At 37.2% G+C, this 20756-nt stretch overlaps 1 protein-coding gene across 2 annotated transcripts in view; it reads right to left on the minus strand.

The window, feature by feature from the left end:
* Window positions 1–20756, minus strand: part of EPHA6 (EPH receptor A6) — a 445064-nt gene that overhangs the window by 38533 nt on the left and 385775 nt on the right. For both annotated transcript variants that reach the window (XM_071756858.1, XM_071756850.1), the window contains one exon: window positions 15785–15994. In XM_071756858.1, the coding sequence (XP_071612959.1) occupies window positions 15785–15994 (210 nt within the window). The remainder of the gene's footprint in view (window positions 1–15784; window positions 15995–20756) is intronic.

A 20756-nucleotide genomic window follows, 5' to 3' on the forward strand; every position in this document is an offset into this window, starting at 1 on the left:
AACTTGAATACAGTATTTAACAACTTAAATTAATTATGCTAGCTTGTTAGAGAAAAAGCTAAGGAGAGTCTTCCCAGGTTAGGTAGTTTCACAAAGCTAATGATGTCATTAATAACTAGCTGAAAAACTGAATTTTCAGTTCAAAGAAATATACTTTAAATAAGTACAGGAACCATAACATGAAAGTGAAGTTAAAATTATTGTACAATGTTTATTCATTGATAGACAAATAAATCTGGACCAGACTACCAGATGCCATGCTTCTTCAGGAGAAATTGAGTATGAACGGAGAATTTCAGTATCTTAATGATCTGGATGATGGGATTGAGTGCTGTAACCTTTGCAAGTAACCTTGCAAATGACATGAGGTAGAGAGGGCACATCGATCAGCTTGAGGGTGGAAAGTCTTTGCAGAAGGACCTGGACAGGTTGGATTGATGAGTTGAAGCCAGCTGTGTGAGATTCAACAAGGCCAAGTGCCAGGTCCTGAATTTTGGTCACAACCCCATGCAATGCTTGGGGAAGAGTGGCCAGAAAGCCACCCAGAGTCAAAGGACCTGGGAGTGTTGGTCAACAACTGGCTGAACATGAGCCAGCAGTGTTGCCGACGTGGCCAAGAAGACAAATGGTATCCCAGCTTGTATCAAAAATAGTGTGGCCAGCAGGACTAGGGAAGTGATCCTGCCCCTGTACTTGGTGCTGGTGAGACTGCACCTCAAATACTGTGTTCAGATTTTGGCCACACTACAAAAAGGGCACTGAGGTGTTGGGGCACATCTAGAGAAGAGCAATGAAGCTGGGTAAGGGTATCGAGCACAAGTCTTATGAGGAGAAGCTGAGGGAGTTGGGATGTTTAGTCTGGAGATGCAGAGGCTGAGGCAAGACTTTATTCCTCTCTACAACTACGTGGAAGGAGGTTGTAGTGAGGTGCGGGTTGGTCTCCAAAGTAACAACTGATAGACCAAGAGGAAACAGCTTCAAGTTGTACCAGAGGAAGTATAGATTGGGTATTCTGAAATTTTTTTTCACTGCAAGGGTTGTCAAGCACTGGAACAGGAGTCACCATCCATGGAGGCATTTCAAAGAAGTATTGATGTGGTGCCTAGGGAGATGGTAAAGTAGTGCACTTGGCAGTGCTAGGCTAACAGTTGAACTAGATGACCTTAAAGGTGCTTTCCAACCTAAATGATTCTATATCTGCCTAAAGGCTTAATCAATAGTACTGCTCCTGTAATTCTGGAAGTATATTTGCACTGAAAAGCTTTTCTGTGTTTTAAAATAAAACAAATTAGGCATGACACTGCTAAAGAGGAATGGTTAGGTGTGGTAGCTGAGTTACAAGACTTGGGCATAAAATGTGTTTTTTCTTAAGAGCTCACTGTATGTGTCATGATGAATTTAAAGGGAATCTGAGTAAAGAGAGGTAAATATTTCTTAATTGTCACAATATTGTTACAGCTTCCTCATTTTGCAGAATGAGTGGAGTATGTTTCTCTTAGGCTGCAATTGATTTTATCCAATATACTTCTGCACTGGCAGTAAGTGCTGCAGAGGGAGAAAGAGCCCATGGGCTCAAGTTAATTGTTCATGTTGAGTAACAGCTTATCCATGACTGGAAGTGTTTATTTTCAGTGGAAGCACTGAAGATTTGGGAGCTATTCCACCTAAGTAAGGATAAGAAAGCTTCTAAGGGGATGTGCAACACATTTATTGTGAGATTTACCTAGAGCTCTTCATAAAATGAAGAGTAGGGTGACAGCATTTTTATTAAATATTTGCATTGAAACCTAAGATATGGATCTTCAAGAGGGAATTTAAATGAAAAGCAAAGCACCTGATGGAAAAAGTGTGATAGTTCCAGTCAGAGGGTCCAATACAAAACAAGGTACAATGAAAAGAGAAAATAGATGGAGTGATAATAGGTAATGCACTGACAGTGAAGATAGAAGCAGTCACAAATTAGAGTAGAAATGAAAGCACAGTTAGCAATACGGTTTTATGGAAGAGGATGACAAGGCTCATCTCAAAATGCACTTCAGCTCATTTTACAAAAAGAATGCAAAAATCGAGGCAGTAAGCATAGTAACATTACTAAGAAAAAACTATTTCTTCCATGTGGATTCAAGTCCTTATGTGCCCTTCTTTATTTCCAAACACCGCACATTTCTTGGTGAGGTCAATCAAGCATGTTCACCTAATGATTTCCTTGCAAAAATTATTTTAGAAAGCAATTAAATTTCTGAGCTTATTAATTACTTAATTTGCCTCATTATTATTCCTCAAAACTGGCTCTAATTGCATTGAATGGATCTCTGACATTTGAACTGCTAACTGAAAGCCTTGTACAGAATAGGAAGATATGAACCTGTGAAACACTATAGGAGAGAACAAAAAGCCATACAATTTCTTAGAAGAAAATTCTTTTTCCTTAAAACCCCTGTAACTGAAAACAAAGAGAGCTAGAGCTTTGGACTAGAAAGAAGGAAAACAAGGAATCTAGAATATAAAATAACACATTGCCTTTTCATGCAGTAAGACAAAGAGTTCATACACAAAGATTTTGGAATTACTTTAAATATAATAAAAATTAAGAAATTTGTCTTTGAAAAATTACTCTGACAATGAAGGAACACTTAATATTAGGAGACATAAGATTCTACCACCTTTTAAACTGATGATGATACAGCCACAGAGGGGCAGTCAAGGATAAGACAAATTTTCTTCTAGAACACTTCCTATGTGCAAGGAACAGATCAAATATTTTAGATACTAAAGGCAAAATCCCACAGTGCTTAGCCAGGCAAAACTCCTGTTGAAGCCAATGGGAATTTTGCCTGAAAAAGTACTAAGCAAAGACAAGATGTTTGACCTAGATTTATCAGTCAAACAAATCTAGATCTAACACGTTTTTAGGACAGACAAACACTGTGCTGTAATATTCCTGTGGCACTCTGTTTAAAGGAAAACACAGGAGCAGTAAACCACGACCCTTGTATACCAGTAGTATTACCAGCAGTAAACCATGCACCCCTTGTATATGAAGGGAAGAACTCACAGCCAGGCAAGGAGCTGCTATCTTCCAAGTCTGCCAAAGAATAAGGCTAAAAAGACTCAATTTACCATTGCAAAGTTTTGGAAATCTGATAAATACAGAAAAGCATGGAAGAGAGATTCTCAAGGACTTGAGTGTAACTGGAAATTATCTGGCTTTCATTCTTGTATGCAAGCAAGCAATAATAATTTCTTCCTATAGTTACCCTTCTCATTTAGGCAAACCAAAATTCCTACATGGTCAGCAGAAATTCCTCTAGCTGATTTCAACGGGGATTACTTTAGGCAAATTCCTAGCCAGTCTTGCTCCTAAGTTAACATTTCTTCTACAGAAATACAAAAGTAGATTACGTTTACCACACGTGCACATCTTTTTTTCGGAAACTTCCTGCTGTAGTTACCGAATCCCATTTACAACAAATGTGATATCGTGTATACCAGCAATATTAGAATTAGTATCAGAGTGAGCAGAAAAAAAAAAAAAAAATCATAAGCATGCAAGATGTGCATGTTTTTGGCTTCCTTCTTCTAGCTGAAGTAAATGTCAAAACCCAGTAGCGGTCGGACCTGAGGATTTCCCTGAAGGACAAGGGAGAAATGGTGGAACATGAGTCCTGCACATCAGAACAAAACGCCAAAATCGTATCAAGCTAAAACCCCATTCTCTCATAGCTGGGTTTAGCCTTTGCAAGTTTCCTTTTTATAAATAACAGCAGTTAAATTATGTGACAGATACTTGGTTTTTATGCGAAAGCTCTTCCATCATTTATGTGTCCTAAACCTTCTGAACCAGCAGTATTACCCATATAAGTGAATAGTTATATTATTCAACCAGACAAGAGTTGGATACTGTTTTTGACTGTGGAATTAAAATTAAGATTCTTAAGGAGCAGGTCCTTGAAAACTAAAAGCCTACAACTTCTATCAAGTGTGAGTCTAGTACATTGTCATCTTACAAAGTAATGCTAAAACCTACAGTAAAAGTTGGGCCAACTCAGATTTTGCCACCAGATATGAAAGACAAGTACCACTTGCTTTGTCTGTTACATTTGCAGGTGAGGCAGTGAGGTGCCATAGGAATAAAAAATACAACCGATTCCCCTTGGTGAATAGAGCTATGGAGAAGGTGACTTATACTACAGAAAATGAGAACTCAGACAACTACCTGAGATTTTTCTCAGTGTTCTGCATCCAAACCTGTTCTCCTCACCCATTTTCATAAAGCTATACAGACTGGACTTCAGCATGTCCATGACACTGATGTTTCTCACAAAAGACCCTACTGGCTCTTTTTGTGAACAACTATCTTAAGCAAATGTTAGGTGATAACAAAATCAAAGCAAAGTTAATACAAACTCTTCTTATTTTCATAAGTGTCAGGCTTTCTTTCCTCTTCTGTATTTCCTGCAAGCACTGTGCTTTCTCCTCTCCCCCATTTCTTAATGGCCTCCTTCTGGGGACATTATTATTAACACTGATCCTCATCCAAAAGAAACCTCCAAAACAACCATCCAAAGCACCCCTAAAGTCCTCCATGAGTAAAGGGAAGAAAAGGAATCTTGGTTTTTCCTGGATCTCCGTCTCGAAGATTGGATGTAAGAATTCCAGGCTAAGTAGCAGTTAAGGTCAAGTCCTTGCTAAGTTAACAGAATTTTTATTTTCTACATTAAAATTTATTTCTATTAAATAAAAACATAAATAATGTCTTTAAAAGAAAAAGCTTAAATGTCTCTTTCTAATTTGATAAATCTGAAATAGATAAACGTTATGAGGAAACACAGAACTAGTCAGTTAACATGAAAATACAATGTAGGGCAATTCCTCAGGAGCCACATCCAAAGCCCCCCAAAACCAACAAAAAAAAAGGAACCAAAAAAAACCAAACAGGTGCATTCAAGTTTTGGGTCATTAGCACACAGGAATTCCCAGTTCTAAAAGAAAATAAATTAGACATATGGTCTTTCAGTGTTATTGAGAATTTTTATTCTCTTCCAGCACCATAATTGTTTACTGTCCAGTTGATGCAGCAAGCTCAATACAAAACACAATGAAAGCAGGGGAAAACCAAGACAGAAATAGAAATGATCTCTTGTAGCACCTAAAGACACAGCATGACATTCCTTCACTCAAGGTTCCTTCCCTGCAATGTTTAAAATTTGAATCTGGCTGTGCCTGACAACTGACTGCTTTTAAATAACCAAGTCTAACAGGTGTGGGGGTTTTTTTGTTTTAAATTACTCTAATATGGGACCAGAGTCAGGAATTCATTTGACTGTACTCAAGGACATAACACAGAGAAATTATGTCCTGCTGTGGAATATGTCAGGATTTAATTATGAAGCTTTACAAAAGCCTAGTAAAGCCAACTGCTTCAAATTTTCTACCCAGAAGTTTTATATGGCTATCTGCATAGAAGTTACTTTTTACAGCAGTATTTAATATGGATCATGAATTCCCACAGAGATTGGTTCAACAAATTAAAAGAAAAAATCATCCAGACCTTATTTCCTTCCACTTACCAACAGCTAAATAATAGGCACTGGAGCTGAGCTGTTTGGATCACTGGAGGTGAATGGTTTTCTTTTCACAGTGAATTACTTACCTCTTCTGACTTCAATATCACACAGTAAAAAAAAAAAATAATAGCTTCTTAATGTATTTTTAAAAGGTACCGATAATTTTGAATGATAAAAAAAAAAACAGCCCAGCACATGACTAAGCTACACGCTTTTTCAAATCTTTCAAGGGCTTTTTCCACTTGTTCTATATTGGAGATACATATATATATATATATATACACACACATATATGAATACTATAACCTGTAGTAATTAGTGTTAGCTGACATGCTGATGAAAGCAACAGCTCTGACATTAACTTACTGACTTTAAACTCATTAAACAGTATATCAGGAGCTGTGTGTACTATATGCATGTTCCAATTTATTTAACACAGTCATGATATTTATGATACAGTATACCTTGATCAATACTTTGAATATTAAAATACCAAGTAAACTTTGGTCCATTATTAGAATCAGCCTAGCAAAACAGCTGTTCAGGTTCATATTAATTCACATAATTAGCAACAAAGCAATGACTGATTTTATGTCAGCATTCTACATTTTTAATGTTAACTGTGGATAGTATCATTCTAAGTTAATGAAGGTACCGCTCAAAATGTATAAGTACCTTCTGCATGTTTACAATAGCTTAGCAACTCCATCCACCAGCTCTTGAGGGACCTGTGGATGGACCCCATCAGGTTCCATAAATCTATGCACTGTCTGTTTTTGAAATGAGAATAATATTCTGATAGTTGTTAGCTTTAAAAATACCTTAAAATATTAAGCGATATCCTAGCAATATAAGGAATTAACAATAAAACAGTGTGACTGCTTGTACTACAGAATCATAGAGAGAATTAAGTATACAGCACATATATATGCATTAGTATACTGCTTAGCTTTATTGGACTTGGTTTCCAGAAACCTAGCTAGAAGGGTGAAGAGCAGTGGGCACAGGCAAAAGTTTCCAGGGTTCTCAGATCCAGCTGAGACGTCAATAACTTTGCTGCCTTGGTCAGTTTGTAGTCTTCATAAAAACCGTAGTTTTCTGAGATTCATAGTCCTTATTTAACTATTATTTCTGAAATTATTTTAAAGTGCATTAGTATTTTTGTCCCTTCTCCACCCTTGTATAGCTAGTTAATTTTTTTCTCAGAGAAGCCACATTGCCTATTTGTATGGGTTAAATACCAGTACGTTTTGAATATTATATCAAAGTCAGACTCAACATTCATGATTATGAGATAGCACTGCCTGTGGAGGGGAAAAAGAAAGCCCTTAATTCCTTCCACTAGCTATATAACAACCAAGTAAGGAATAATCATTTGCCCCTAAATAACTTGAAATATGTTCTATAAGTTAATTATATAACACCAGCCTTGAAAGTGTTAAAACCAGTCAGTGTTTTGACCTTGTTCATGCAAGGCTATAGCAGAAGTAAAGCATATTTATAATCATGTTCTTAGGCAGTGGAAGGTATTATTTAAGCCCTACAGGGAAACTGACCCTGTTTCTGCCTTATCGAAAGTTCCAATCAGATCTTTAGGTCACCAGAAACAATGGCAATTGTAGTTCTGAAAATAAGATGATACTTGTTACATTTAAACTTCTCAAAATATATGCTGTCTGGAGAAAAACAAAACTCCAAAATCCCTTTGCAGCTTTAGGCAGATATTTAAGAGATAAAGAAAGACAATCAGCAGTCTATTAAAATAGCCTTAGGACAGTGGTATGGTCAAAACCAGCCAGGTTTTGAAGGATGCCAACTCTAGAGGCTCCTCATTTCTTTTCTAAATGGCAATCTCTCTTTGTATTTATATTTCTTTTGTGTTCCCTACCAGCAGGAACTGAATTGTGCTGTGATCAGCTATGAAGAGGGATGTTTCACAGTAAAACTGGTCTGCTAGAAGTCTCCCTTTGCACAGGTAGCATGTTGTACAGCTGCTTCACGTCTTTGGCTGGCCATGTTCTCTCCAACAGACAGGTACTCTTCAAAACCATTAAATAAGTAAGTATCTCCTGATAGTGAAACTTGAATTTCCCAAAGAAGAGACAGTTTTGCCTTACAGGATCAAAGTACAAATTAGAAAATAGATTTTAAACATAGATACAGGAAACACTAAGTTATATCAAGTGTTTTCTGAAATCTCCCTTGAACTTGACAACAAAGATAAAAAAAAAGAATGGTCACATAAACCCTCCCCTAGCCTTTGATGATTCATATTTTATACAGCCTTTCTTCATATCTGAATTGAAAATAAAGACAGGTGATATTCCCCTAACAGTGTGTGACAACTACAAAGCAAAATCAGAAACTCAGCACTGCATAAAAATGTAGCAACGAAAAATGCTCTTACTGGTTTTGCAAGCAAACTAGGGATCAATTTCATTTGAAAAAGCAAATCATATCACTGCACTCTGAAGTCAGGTGACAAAACATTAATTAATTCAATTCAAATCTACTTCCGGATCACCATTCTAACATTCAAGATCTAGCCAAAGAACCTATTATATTCTTTCCTCTGTTGGCTTAGAAAAGCTCTTGACTTGGTGCTTTTGAGCTGCTCTATTTTGATCATAGCCAAACTACAGTGAGATTACAGATGCAATTTCATAGGCAGTTTTTTGTTCTCAGCTGTGTTCCATGATCTTCTATTTTGCTAGCTGTTATTTAAGTTAATCATTAAGACCCACTCCAGTGCCTTTTTCTTACGATTACTTTAGAATAAGGTTTTGCACCATTTTATCTACGAGTTACCTTTGCTAATTTTTGTCACTATTAGCACTGCTAGGATACTAAATTATACTCTGTCTCCTTACATTCTCTCACCCTTTTTGATCTCTGTTTTCCCTATAACAGAGATTTTAGTTATATTCGATAATCTATACTAAGTTTCAGTGGTGCTGCACAAAATGTTTTTACTACTGTAAAAACTTCTCAAAATTATTCTTAGAGCTTTTCTATAGGATTGTGATTCCTGCGGTCACATTTTGTTCTCTCTTTGACTAACAAAACCATTTGGTAGAATTAAACTACCTAAAAGCAATGGTTTACTGGACAAATCTTGGAATTGCGATGATTTATTTTTCAACTGTGCAGCAGTTGAAATTCTGTGGCACAGAATTTCACTATGTGAATCCTGCACAGCCCCTCCTGTATGAGTTAGGGAATGTCTGTTAGTCTGATGCAAGGATTTTTACAGACATCCTGCATATCCATGGTTTACTGTATTGGTTAGAGTTTGTCCTACTGTTTGAAGCTAAAATTGCCATAGTGAATCAAGCCCAACGCTCTTTAATCCTGTAACTTACAGCAGTAGCCAGATCAGATATTTCAGAGAAAGGTGTGAAAGCTTGAAATAAAGCACTTCTCCTGCTTTTCTGTTTCAGATTAGTTTTCTTTTGTCCTCCTTTCCTCCTGGGCTGAAATACAAGGTTTCTTATCTCTTTATCATTGTTATTGACTGCCATAACTGGATACTATTTCTTCCTAAGAATATTCAATACTGCCCACCTGCTCACCCACCCCCTCCCCTTATTTTTTTTGGTACATAAATCTTGTTGAAATCTTGGCTCAAATGGTTTTCTATGACAATCAGCTCCATGGTTTAATTACACACTGTATGATAAAAGTACTTCCCATGTTCACAGGAGTTTTGAATTTGCCATTATTTAACTTGCATATACCTTTATGTTTGTAATTCATGAAACAGGAGTGTACATTTCTGACACGGAACATTCATTATTCAACATAATGTCTCCAGCGACCATTTGAGTCAATTTTTTAGCCTAAATATGAGGTTCCATGACATGAGTATCCTGCATTGCCGTTGTCATTTTTGCAGTAGTCAGGTACATATTCCTGTCAATTCTTTGGAATTGTGGCCATTTAAAATGGCATTCACAGTCAGAACTAAGCAGACCACCTTTGAGTGCTGAGGTACCTCTTATAAACATATCCCTTATGTCTTTTCTTACTACAGCAGCTATCACTAGTTCAGTAAAAATATGGATGCAGGGAATCAACAGCCAAAACTCCAATAGTGGAATGGGTTTTCAGTCTGAGGTACATGGACCTCAGAGAGTCTGTGGAATACTTTAAGAAATCTGTGAAAGAAAGTGGAGTGAGCTATACAAAGCCCCACAGATTAAAAGTTCCTAATAAAATTTGCATCTCCACTGGATAAATTTCAGAAATCCATTTACTGAGAAAGGTTGACAGCCACTGCATGAAAATATGCTTTACTATTCCCAGACAATATTATACCAAAGAATAATCAATGCAATCACAATCAGCATTACATTTCACTAGCAGATTCATCATTTATCTTCTAGATGCTCCTTCAATGACACTGACGCTGTGTGTCTGCAAGAAGTTAATTCTCAGTCCTACTCTAAGTCATTTGTAAATGCATGCCTCCAGTTTTCATAAACAGACTTACAGATGATCAGAGAACCAATCTGAGAAATAGCAAGGCACATATATGTAGAGTTTAATATTGCAACTTGTTAAAATGAAACCGGGAGGAACTGGAGAGACAAGAAGTTGAAAGAAAGTTAATGGAAAGGCAAAGCTTACAAATCTCCAAAATGGCAGCAATTAGCCTGTTATGAACAACATTAACCCCCTGGATTTTAGCCAGTGTCTAGTGAAATCAAATGTAAAAAAGAAACAACCTCTAGACAATGGTGGGATTCCACATCATGTGCCTAGTTTCAGGCCGAGAAATAAACATGGCCATGATATATTCTGCCTACCAGAATGCTTCATCAGTTTGGCCATGACAAAATGTGCTGTTATCACATTACATATGGAATTAACTAGTTGACAAAAATGGTGATCAATCTTATGCCACCATTTTTTTCAAGAAAATAGGTTAATACAGAACCTTAAAGTATAAAATCTTTTTTTCCTCTTTCTTTTCTGAATCACAGTCAAAAAAATCAACTTACTTCATTGACTCTAATTAAGTGAATTTTTAAATGTCCAGGCAATGTGTTCACCATAACAATCAGGTCATTCAGAAACTATTGTTTGACATCCCAAATTAGCTAGAAAATATTTCCATCTTGTTTCACTTCTTAATAAGTTAAACCTCCTCCCTGTCATACCCCTTATTTGTGTGGAAGTATGAAAAATGGAAAATGTCTTGATGTATGGAAATTATGTAAAAAAGTAAATATTATTAAGTCCTCATCCTGGTTCCACCCAAAGTTTTGCTACTTCCAAGGATTTATATAGTTAGTGGCATCAATCTACTTTGCTCCTCTACTGCATCTAATAAGCACAAAGCCTCCATGGGTGGAGTATTTTATCCACTGGCTTAAGAAGAGTAAGACCTTTTAAGTTCATCAAATGATTCACTAGACACAATTCAATAAATCAATTCTCTAGTATTCCAGATTAAGAAAATAATTTACATATTAAGGTTGAATTCAGAAATACAACTGATGAGAGAAATCTAGGATATATTTATCTATGTATCATATAATTCAGTTAGTAGCAGATTTCTGTCTCACTAAAAATCAAATTTAACACAATACTTAGGTATGCTATAACAGATATACCAGTTTGGTCCTTTTTGCAGTAATGCTGCAGATCCCATATTGGTTTTATTTATATATTTATGTACACATTCTGCTACATGTAAAGTTTTCCTGGAGGCTCATGGTTCTTTTTTAAATACAGGTGAACCTTGACTATGTTTTAAACTAAATGATTTTACATCATATAACACAGCCTATCTAAAAGCAAAGAGGCAAGTGCCTTTATTTTTTCTGTATTGGCAGGCATGCTTTTTTATATACTAGAAACGGGTTTTTATGAGCTACTGTCGCCTTGGAAACCACTACTAAAAATGAAATTTTTTTTCTCCATGGAAAAAAAAAATATGCTATTCAGTTATCCTAAAATTTACCTTATCTTTTCCTGATCAATCTGAAACTCAAAGTTTGGCAGGTGGATGTTCCTACCTCTTAATTCCTCTTTCCTATTCTAAAATTATATCTTATTATAAATTTTGTGATTCCTGATAAACGAACGGAGTCTATCTCTTTTCCTATCAACCCCCTTATTGAAAGCATATTTACATTCTTTGTCTCAATACAGCAGACAGGAAAGAAAAAGCCCAAAACCTTCACAGAAGTCAGGAAGCTGATTTCTGAAACTGAAATCTTTTCATGTACTGTTTAGAGCATGCAACAGCTCTCTGGCAAGTAGTGTGAATCCAAAATTCTTGGGAAACATGAAGACTTTTAACTGCTATTTTGGGGCATTTGTCAGTTTTCTCATCACTGCTCACTTGAATGTAGTCTCTCAAGCAGTGCTTCAGTGTGAGCTCTGAATGGAGCCATTTTCTAGGTGGCTTCCTTTCCAGATTTTCAGTGTTACTGTTTTTCCTAGATTTTTATTCCTGATTTTTGCCAATGCACATGGACTGTGTGCCAATAGAAAGGACACAAGACACATTCTAAACCAGCAACCAAAGAGGAAGATATGTATAGTGAATGACAACAGGAAGACAAAGCAAAATATGCTGGTCATCTGAGTCAAAGCTGTATCTGCTCAGAAATAGTAAATTTACAAGGTAAGAAAGTCTTGAGGCTAATTTTTGTGAGGATACAACCTGTTCTGCCACATAGTATGACAGCTTTGTAAATTCTGATTTGTCATTTGCATCAATTTATGTATATTTTTTTATATCTGGGAACACATTCACATGGTACTGACCACATCACAGATGTGTGGATATAAAATTCTAAATTTTTGCTTCTGATTGGCTTAGGTTGCCTCCTAGCTCTTGTTTCCAAAGAAAACATAAAATTATACTATTCCATTTCTGGCACCAAAACTAAGACAAAAAGGGGAGTAAAAAATAATCACCCTTTCCTCTTCGCACTGACAGACAGCGCTGTACTAGTGGATGTGCTCCTAAAAATAATGCTACTCAATAGGCAAACTATGGATTTCTTTTAGCTACAGGTACTGGATTGTTATCAGGAACAATACCTGTGGAGAGGAAACATGAATTCTAAAAAGAATCCTTTTTAGATCCAGATCCTTTTTGAAAGCACTGAGTATTTAACCTTTATATGGCAAAAACACAGTATGAAACTAAATAGATTCTGTAAAAACCTCCAGTAATAAATGTGGCCTGCTGTTGGAAAGATGAAGAGACAGGTCAATGACATAATGACAGTCAGTGAAAGCTGCAAGAAGACATGAGATCCAGTGTGGGGTTCTATTCTTTTCTGTTGCCATGAAAGACTGCTTGAAGTGTCAAAGTCTTCACTGTGTCTTCCACAGCCACTGCAACAAGAATTTCTTTTCTCCCCCTTTTGGCCCTGATTGTGCTGTGTTTCCTTTCAAAAAGCAACAGGATTATTGAACGTCCTACAGGAAACATTTATTGAACCAGCTCAAACAGTGCAAGACCTAGAGGATAAAGCATACAGCAGGCAAGAGCACCCTGAAGAAAACTTATCTATCACCAGATCGTACACAATGACTGCAACATGAAACAAGGACGGGAGCAGACAGTCTACCTACCCTCAGGGATAAAGGAAAGACATTTCCCAAAGAAGACAGAAGAGAATTGTGCAGATCCAGCCACAGTGATTGAAAGTCTGGATGTGAAGACCCACTTGCAAAGACTCTGGCAGACCCTCATGTTAACCAGCTTAGGTGAACCAATAGGAAAATAGTGCGCATTTAATCAAAACCTGTCCTATTTTTCAAGACAGTCCTTCAACACAGATATATTGTCATGAAATACTCCTTTTTTTTTTTTTTTTTTTTTTTTTTTTTTTTTTAACAACATAGCATCTCCTGATTAAGAGTACCTCTAGCTATGATGAAAAGACAGGCACTAATTATTCTGGATAATTGTTTGGTATTGGCGTCTATTGGAAACTTACATGATGAATAACAGCAGAAAGCCTAAAATTATCATTAAGTATTTTTTCCTGAACTGGGAGAGGCCACTTGGCCATTTCCAGTGCCTTCCACCAGCTGAGCTGATTAGCCCATGATCAGTGCTGAGCAATGTGAGTTAACTTGTCTGTCACTGGGGGCATTTGCTGCCAGCTGAGCACACTCATGTATACAATTAGCAAGGCTCAGACATAATACGATAACTTGTTAAGCTGCAGTAATGTTTATTTTTCCTTTCAAGCCTCATACTAAGAAGCAGTGTGAAGCAAAAGAGGTTTTGAGAATTAAATGAGGGAAATCTCCCCTACAAAGGAAAAAACCTACTACTTTTTTTTTTTTTTTTTTCACAGGCTTGCATATTAATACTGGCAGAAAGCCTTGCAAAGTGGCTTGCTTTTCTCTAACTGGATCGGAGTTCTGTGTAATCCTTGTTCCAAGAAGTAGAATTTAAAGTGAATTTATCAGAACACCCCTGCTTTAGGCTTAAACTAAATTAAAAAATCAAACAAAAAACCCCAAAACCACGTATATAAGAGATCTGTGATCCCATTAACAATAGCTACATTTAATTCAATAGATGGAATTGTTTAGGTTGGAAAAGATCTGCAAGATCATCCAGCCCAACCTTTACCCTAACTCTGCTATTTTAGCACTACCGGGCCACTGCTAACCCATGTCCCTAAGCACCATATCTAAAAGATTTTTAAACACGTTCCTGGTGGTGATTCATCCACTTCCCAGGGCAGCACATTCCAGTATTTAATAACCCTTTCAGCAAAGATTTTTCCAATCTAAACCTCCCCTGGCAAAACTTGAAGCCCTTTCCCCTTGTCCTCTCCCTAGTTACTAGTGAGAAGAGACTGACACCCCCCCATCCCTACCCCCTGGCTACACCCTCCTTTCAGGGAGTTGTAGAGAGTGATAAGGTCTCCCCTCAGCCTCTTCTTCTTCAGATCAAACAACCCCAATTCCCTCAGCCACTCCTCACAGGACTTGTTCTCCAGAACCTTCCCCAGCTTTGTTGCCCCTGTCTGGACATGCTCCAGGACCTCCATGTACTTCTTATAGTGAGGGGCCCAGAACTGAACACAGTATTAAAGGTCTGGCTTCACCAGTGCTGAAAGGTACCACAGATTACTTACTATAAAACAGTTAAATTAGATTATTTTCTAATTTTGATCATACATTACTTTTTAAAGTGAAATAGGAAAAAAAATTAAATAGGTCAAAATAAATTATCTAATGATAATTTATTATCTCTATTAGAATTCTGTCACTGTGGCTTACCCTGGGAATATAACTTATATACCATTTGTGAGAGTACTAATAAGAATGCATTCCAAAATAATTTTGGTTTTATATTTAGATATGAAAGTTACTTGAAGTTGGTTTATAATTAGCTAATATTCTTAATGTTGTGGTAATAATCAAAAGAGGAATATGATTGAATATTATGGTATGGTGAAAAAATGCTATATCTGAACTTGTAATTTTATTAGCGCCAACATACTCCTTTCCCTACTTTCTTCATACTGCAGGTACAATTCACTTTCTTCTTCCAAGTCAAATTTGAACAAGCTTCTCCATGTTCTAGAGTTTTTCACTTCAGTGGAAACTGCCCCCCAGCACCACAAACCAAACCAAACAAAAAGAAAAAAAACCCACCCAAAGCCACTTTCTAATATAACAATTTGCTTGCATGACATAAGGAATTGAAGTATCAATGAAACAAGACTTAAAACTTGAGAGAAAGGTCCTGTGTATCCTATTAGAAGGTAAACTTAAGTAAAAAAAAGTGAAAATTTGTTTATAAATGCAAGAGTTGACACCTTGCTTCCAACAGCAAAGCTAGTAAAATATTTTTCCTCTCCTGCCCACCTTTTAAGGACATATCTTTGTAAATGAATTCAAGTTAGCAGAAGGGGAAAGGGTGTGGAAAACAAACAACAAAACCTAGGAGAAACCCCAAAACACAAACAAGAGTGGAAAAGTTCACACATTTGTTAAATAAGAAACAAGCAACCAACTTTTGCCAAAATGTATTCTATGTTCCTTACATGGGCAAAACCCAAAACAACTTCCCTCAAGCACACTGGCAGTGCTATTAAGCCACATAAACAGAGAATGGAACAAAGCCAACACAAACTGCTACTCTCCTGGCATAAACAAATCTGAAACCGGTATAAAAGAGGCCCAAGGCAATCAGCTGCTCAAACGAGATAAAACAGACTTACGCTTGTCGTGTAAGCAGCTTCAGGGTCGTCCTCCAACACTCGTGACAAACCAAAATCGGAGACTTTACACATGAGGTTGCTGTTGACCAGGATATTCCGGGCTGCCAGATCACGATGCACATAGCCCATGTCTGAGAGGTACTTCATGCCAGATGCAATGCCCCGCAGCATGCCAACCAGCTGGATGACCGTGAAGTGGCCATCATGCTTCTGCAAGTAAAGATGCAAGTTCAACACAGCTATTTTTCATTAATTTTGTCCCAGTGTTATAAGCCACAGCACATATTTAACTCACATTTGTAGCCCATCCAGCCAATCTGCCCACTGCAAGCTTGTTTTCTCAAGTATTTAACTTTTTCGGCAGTTGCTAAGCTATCCCGTTTCTCATGGTGCAGCTTATCCTCCTTCCACATTTTCACACACTGCACACAGTCTTTCTACTGATGGCATTTAATGTTTTTTATCTTCAGTTACTAAGATCAGTTTCCCCAAAACACTATTTTTGAATGGAAGAACAACACACAGAAAAAGCCTCTCTTAATCTATGGCCTCAGGAAACAAAAACCTCTCTTTATACTTCTGCAGCCTCAGTTGTCTGTATGAGTTATGGGTGTTGCTTCACTGTCTTTTTCATGTGTGTGTGTGTTTGAGTTAAAAAAAAACAACAAGCCCACTAACCTGAAAAAAAATCGGGCCCTTACCTGCTGTTTATGTCTGTTTTGCACCTAACACCATACAATCTCTGAACATTAGATTCAAACAGAGATCTGGGCTGAAATTCAGGGGTCACATAGCTTTTCCAAAGTCTTTCTGGGAGACTAAGCCTTTTAAACTCAATGACAGCATTAAGCTGCTTAGCTCCTGCTGAAATCTATTTGAGTTGCATATGCAAATAGGAATTATACTGTTAGTCAAGCCTGGCCATCTGGTCAATCTTGGTAGGCCTCAGATTTCTATCTGCAATATTAATGTTACCAGTTCTTACATAAGAAGGATCCTGAATTATGTGGCAGGGAGGACCAAGTAGGTACCTGTACAGAAATCTGATTATGGGCTTTTTGTGTGGTTTACGTCTGCTCTTTCTACCATTTACAGAAGACTGCTTACAGCAGTATTTTTGTGACCTTAGCTGGCATTTAGCTTCTCATGGATTATTCAGTAAGTCAGGCTTTTATTTTAGTAGGAACAGCCAAATAAAAACAAACAACTCTTCCCTGCAAGCAAGTAAAATTTCCATTTTCTCTTTCAACACATTCAGCATTGGGCTACACTCAAGTAGTAGTTCCGATCAATGCTGTTCCGATCAGCATTCAGGACATTTCTATTGCTTAGCTCACACATACAAGCAAGATGATTTTTGTAGGGGAGAAGTTCACATTAAATGCAGTAAATTGATTAAATTCAGTAAAGTGACAGACTGAACTGTTACTCTTACATCAGTGCTCTGGATCGTTTTTGTTTGTAATTTCCCCATGCAAAAGTGGACACAGATCTCCCTCCGTGATCCTGTCAGACCTACAAGAAACCCCCTTTCTTTTTTGCCTCCATCAAAGCCAACTGTAAGCAGCAAGTTCTGCAGATGACATTCAGCTAAGGTGTGATAACCATTTTACAAAAGTCTACACCCCCCATGCCACCACCATTACAGGCTTATGATGTTCCCTATCTTAGACCTATACCCAAGAACAAGGGGAACTTCTCAGAGTCCAAAACATGCCAGTGACAGATATTTTAAATAAAAACTTTTCATCTAGCAATTAAGCAAGGAGAGACAAATGAGAATGTACTTGACAATTTAAGCATCTTCCAATAAATGAAGGACATGAACCCTACCCAGTATTTTACGTAATGAAGCCACATACGATTTGGGTTTTTCTTATTATTTAATAATTCTAAATATTCAATAGACTCAACATTTGTTAATGTCTTTGAAGATAAAATTGTCAACACTTACTCTGTATGGGTAACTTTTAAAATGCTAAATGCAGAAACAGTGTTTGGAACAAAGCACCTATGACTTATTTTGCAAAACAACTAACTAAGCCCCCCTTGCCCCTGCAACAAAGCACCAATTAAAACTTTCCCCCCAAACCTCTAGATTTTACCTCATCATTATAATCATTCAACACATCAGAATCATCTGCAACACCTGTTTTAACCTTTTGTCACAAGCATTCTTTCCTTCCTTTTTTAATTTGTACTCTCTCAAATCTCGACCATGCTTGACTGATTTTTCATGAAGCACAACCTTTTTCTGCTCTTTCCCAAATATCCGTATTTGCCTTACCAGTATAGCAGAAACACCCAAGTTAAAAACAATGCCATGCTTTTGCCATTCTTTCCTTTCTTCTTTCAAATTTCTTTGGACTTCTGCCTTGACACAAAAAGTTCAAGCTTATTATCTCCACCTTCAAAGGAGTGACAGATTTCCTAATATACCAGTTGCATGTGTCCTCCTTCTCCCTCTGTATATTTACCTGAATTCTCTTCTCCATCTGTTCTCCTCTGTCCCTTCTCATGCTTGTTTTTATAGCATTTCATTGCCACCTTGCAGTTGGAACAACTAAACATTTTTGCCAGAACAGTCTTCTCTCTCTTAAGTCTCTCTCTTAAGTAATCATTTCTGCATCAGTTTCTATACCAGTTGTATTCCCTTACAGTCTATAAACTGTTATCTTCCAATATATTGAAATATTTCTCTGAGGTAAGCTGACCAGGATATATTTAATTTTTGGAAAATTCAACTAAGTTGATGGAATTATACCATGTGTGAAACTGGCCTCAGATTTTCAGCATTTTTAAATCCCCATGTACATCTGGGAACCAAAACAATCCGCTGGCAACTTTCCATTATCTTGTTTTATTCACTTGTCATATAGGGGCATAGAACACTCATATGAATGATATCATTGTGGTTATCAAGGGCTTTATTCTGATTCCCATGTGAACGGGAATGTGAATTCAGATGTGAAATATGTTTTTTATAGGATTCCCACTGGGGTGTTAAAGGTGTAATCAATACTGGCAGCAGTTCAGACCTCAGTGGACTTACCACATTTATCCTATCATCCCATCAAATTTTAATCTGGCTTTAATGGCTTTGCTAAATAAATTTTATCATCAGCTGAGTATAGATGCAATATCTAAGTAGTTGCCATTGCAAATGCTCTGTTTCCATATTGCTAGAATTTGTAGATGAAGTATTCCCTTCTCTTCTGTATTCTTTGCTACAGACCTTTCAGTAGCACTGAAGTATAATGGGCCAGTGAAGAGGGTTAGTTTTTTGGGGCAGAAGCATGATATCCTATGTTTCTCTCATTTATTTAATTTCCAGCTCCAGCATGTACTAGTTCAGTGTTTTCTACAAGGCCATGGAAGTTTTCTTCTTCAGAAGATTTTTTCCATTTTACTAAGTAGTTGCATTTTTTCTGCATTGTTTCTGAACCTCGCCTATTCTAAAATCCACTTCTTTGTTTGCCCTGTAAATCAGAGCACTTTTATGCCCTTATATTCTGAGAAGTGTACAGGATTAGGCACAGGTCTAAATATTTTACTGCAAGTTATTTAGAGCTTATTTTTCATGGAAAATAGTATTGATAAAGGTGTGTCTATGTCTAACCTATATCATATTCACCAGTTCCCACTGGTCACTATATGAAAGATGAGGTTTTTGCTAAGTAAATGTAAAGATGTACTTCAGCAGGATAAATCTTCCAAAATTCAACTTGGAACTTGGTATTTTCTGGAAGTATAACTCATGCTTCATACTATTATGTGGATTGCACTCAGACTTATATTACTGATCCTGAATTAGGTCATCTGTCAGTTCCTTCTTTAATCAGAATCCCATACAATTACTAATACTGCGTTTCATTAAATATAATATATAAAAACCTGAAATTACCTTAGTCCACCTTAAATTACAGTAGTAATCCTACATAAGAATCTTAAGTGCCCCTTCAATGACTAAAAATATGGGCAATACATTATTCAAAAAATCTTGCAAAATGAAGGCCTTTCAAAGCTTATTTTAGCATGCAACAGCCACATTAAAATCTGGACCCAGTAGCAGCAGTAGCCTGCCAACCTGTTGACTTGGTTTTCCTTAGCTACAGCAGGATGCCCTGGCATAACCACTTTCCTGCCCACTTTGGTACACTGGAACATAGCTCCCATGGAATTACACTCCGAGAAGGGATATTGACTGTGGATCGAGATCATCTCCTCACCCTGTCTCTTTCCTAGCTCATTTTTCTAAGCTGCACTTGAAGCCCATCAGGACCAACACTACATCTTAATTAAAGATCCCCACTTAAGTAAGATGCCTCCCTTGAGCATGGCCCTTACACTAGCACAGATTTCAACTCCTTTTTGCAACTGTTTTTTGTCTACATGAAGATTAAATATTGCTCTTGCTCTATTCTTTGGGCTGAACACAAGTTTGTGCCAAATAAATAATTTGCTTGGGAACTATTCTTGTTGGTTTTGTTGTAGACTCTGCCCAGCTACTTCATACAGTTCCTGAAGTCTTAATGCTCAAACAAGACATAGTACCCTGAGGCCTCCCCTCAGGAGAAGACAGGAAAAGTTTCTTCACAGACCTTACCGGGGATATTCCTCTTTCTAAAGTCCACTGCAGTACTTGCCATTTTCACAGCAACGTGACACCCCTAATCTACTGCAACCTGTTTAACATTTCCTCCAGCAGATTTCTTTCTGAATGTCCTCTATACTCTGTAGCTGATTATTCCAGCCTCAGTGGAGTATTATGCACTGGTCCTCACTTATTTCTAATTAGTTTTAAAAACTAGTTGCTAAATTATTTCTTAAATTTGTTGACATGATAATGGTGCATTCTAGCTTGGTCCTGTGCCTGCTGAATGTTGCTGCTTGGCTTTGCATTGCCAGGACAGGGTCAGATAGCTGGGGCTGTTCAGCCTGCAGAAGGCTTTGGGAAGACATAATAGAGGCC

The sequence above is a fragment of the Heliangelus exortis genome, chromosome 1, assembly GCF_036169615.1.
Source record: "Heliangelus exortis chromosome 1, bHelExo1.hap1, whole genome shotgun sequence".
NCBI classification, from domain to species: Eukaryota; Metazoa; Chordata; class Aves; order Apodiformes; family Trochilidae; genus Heliangelus; species Heliangelus exortis.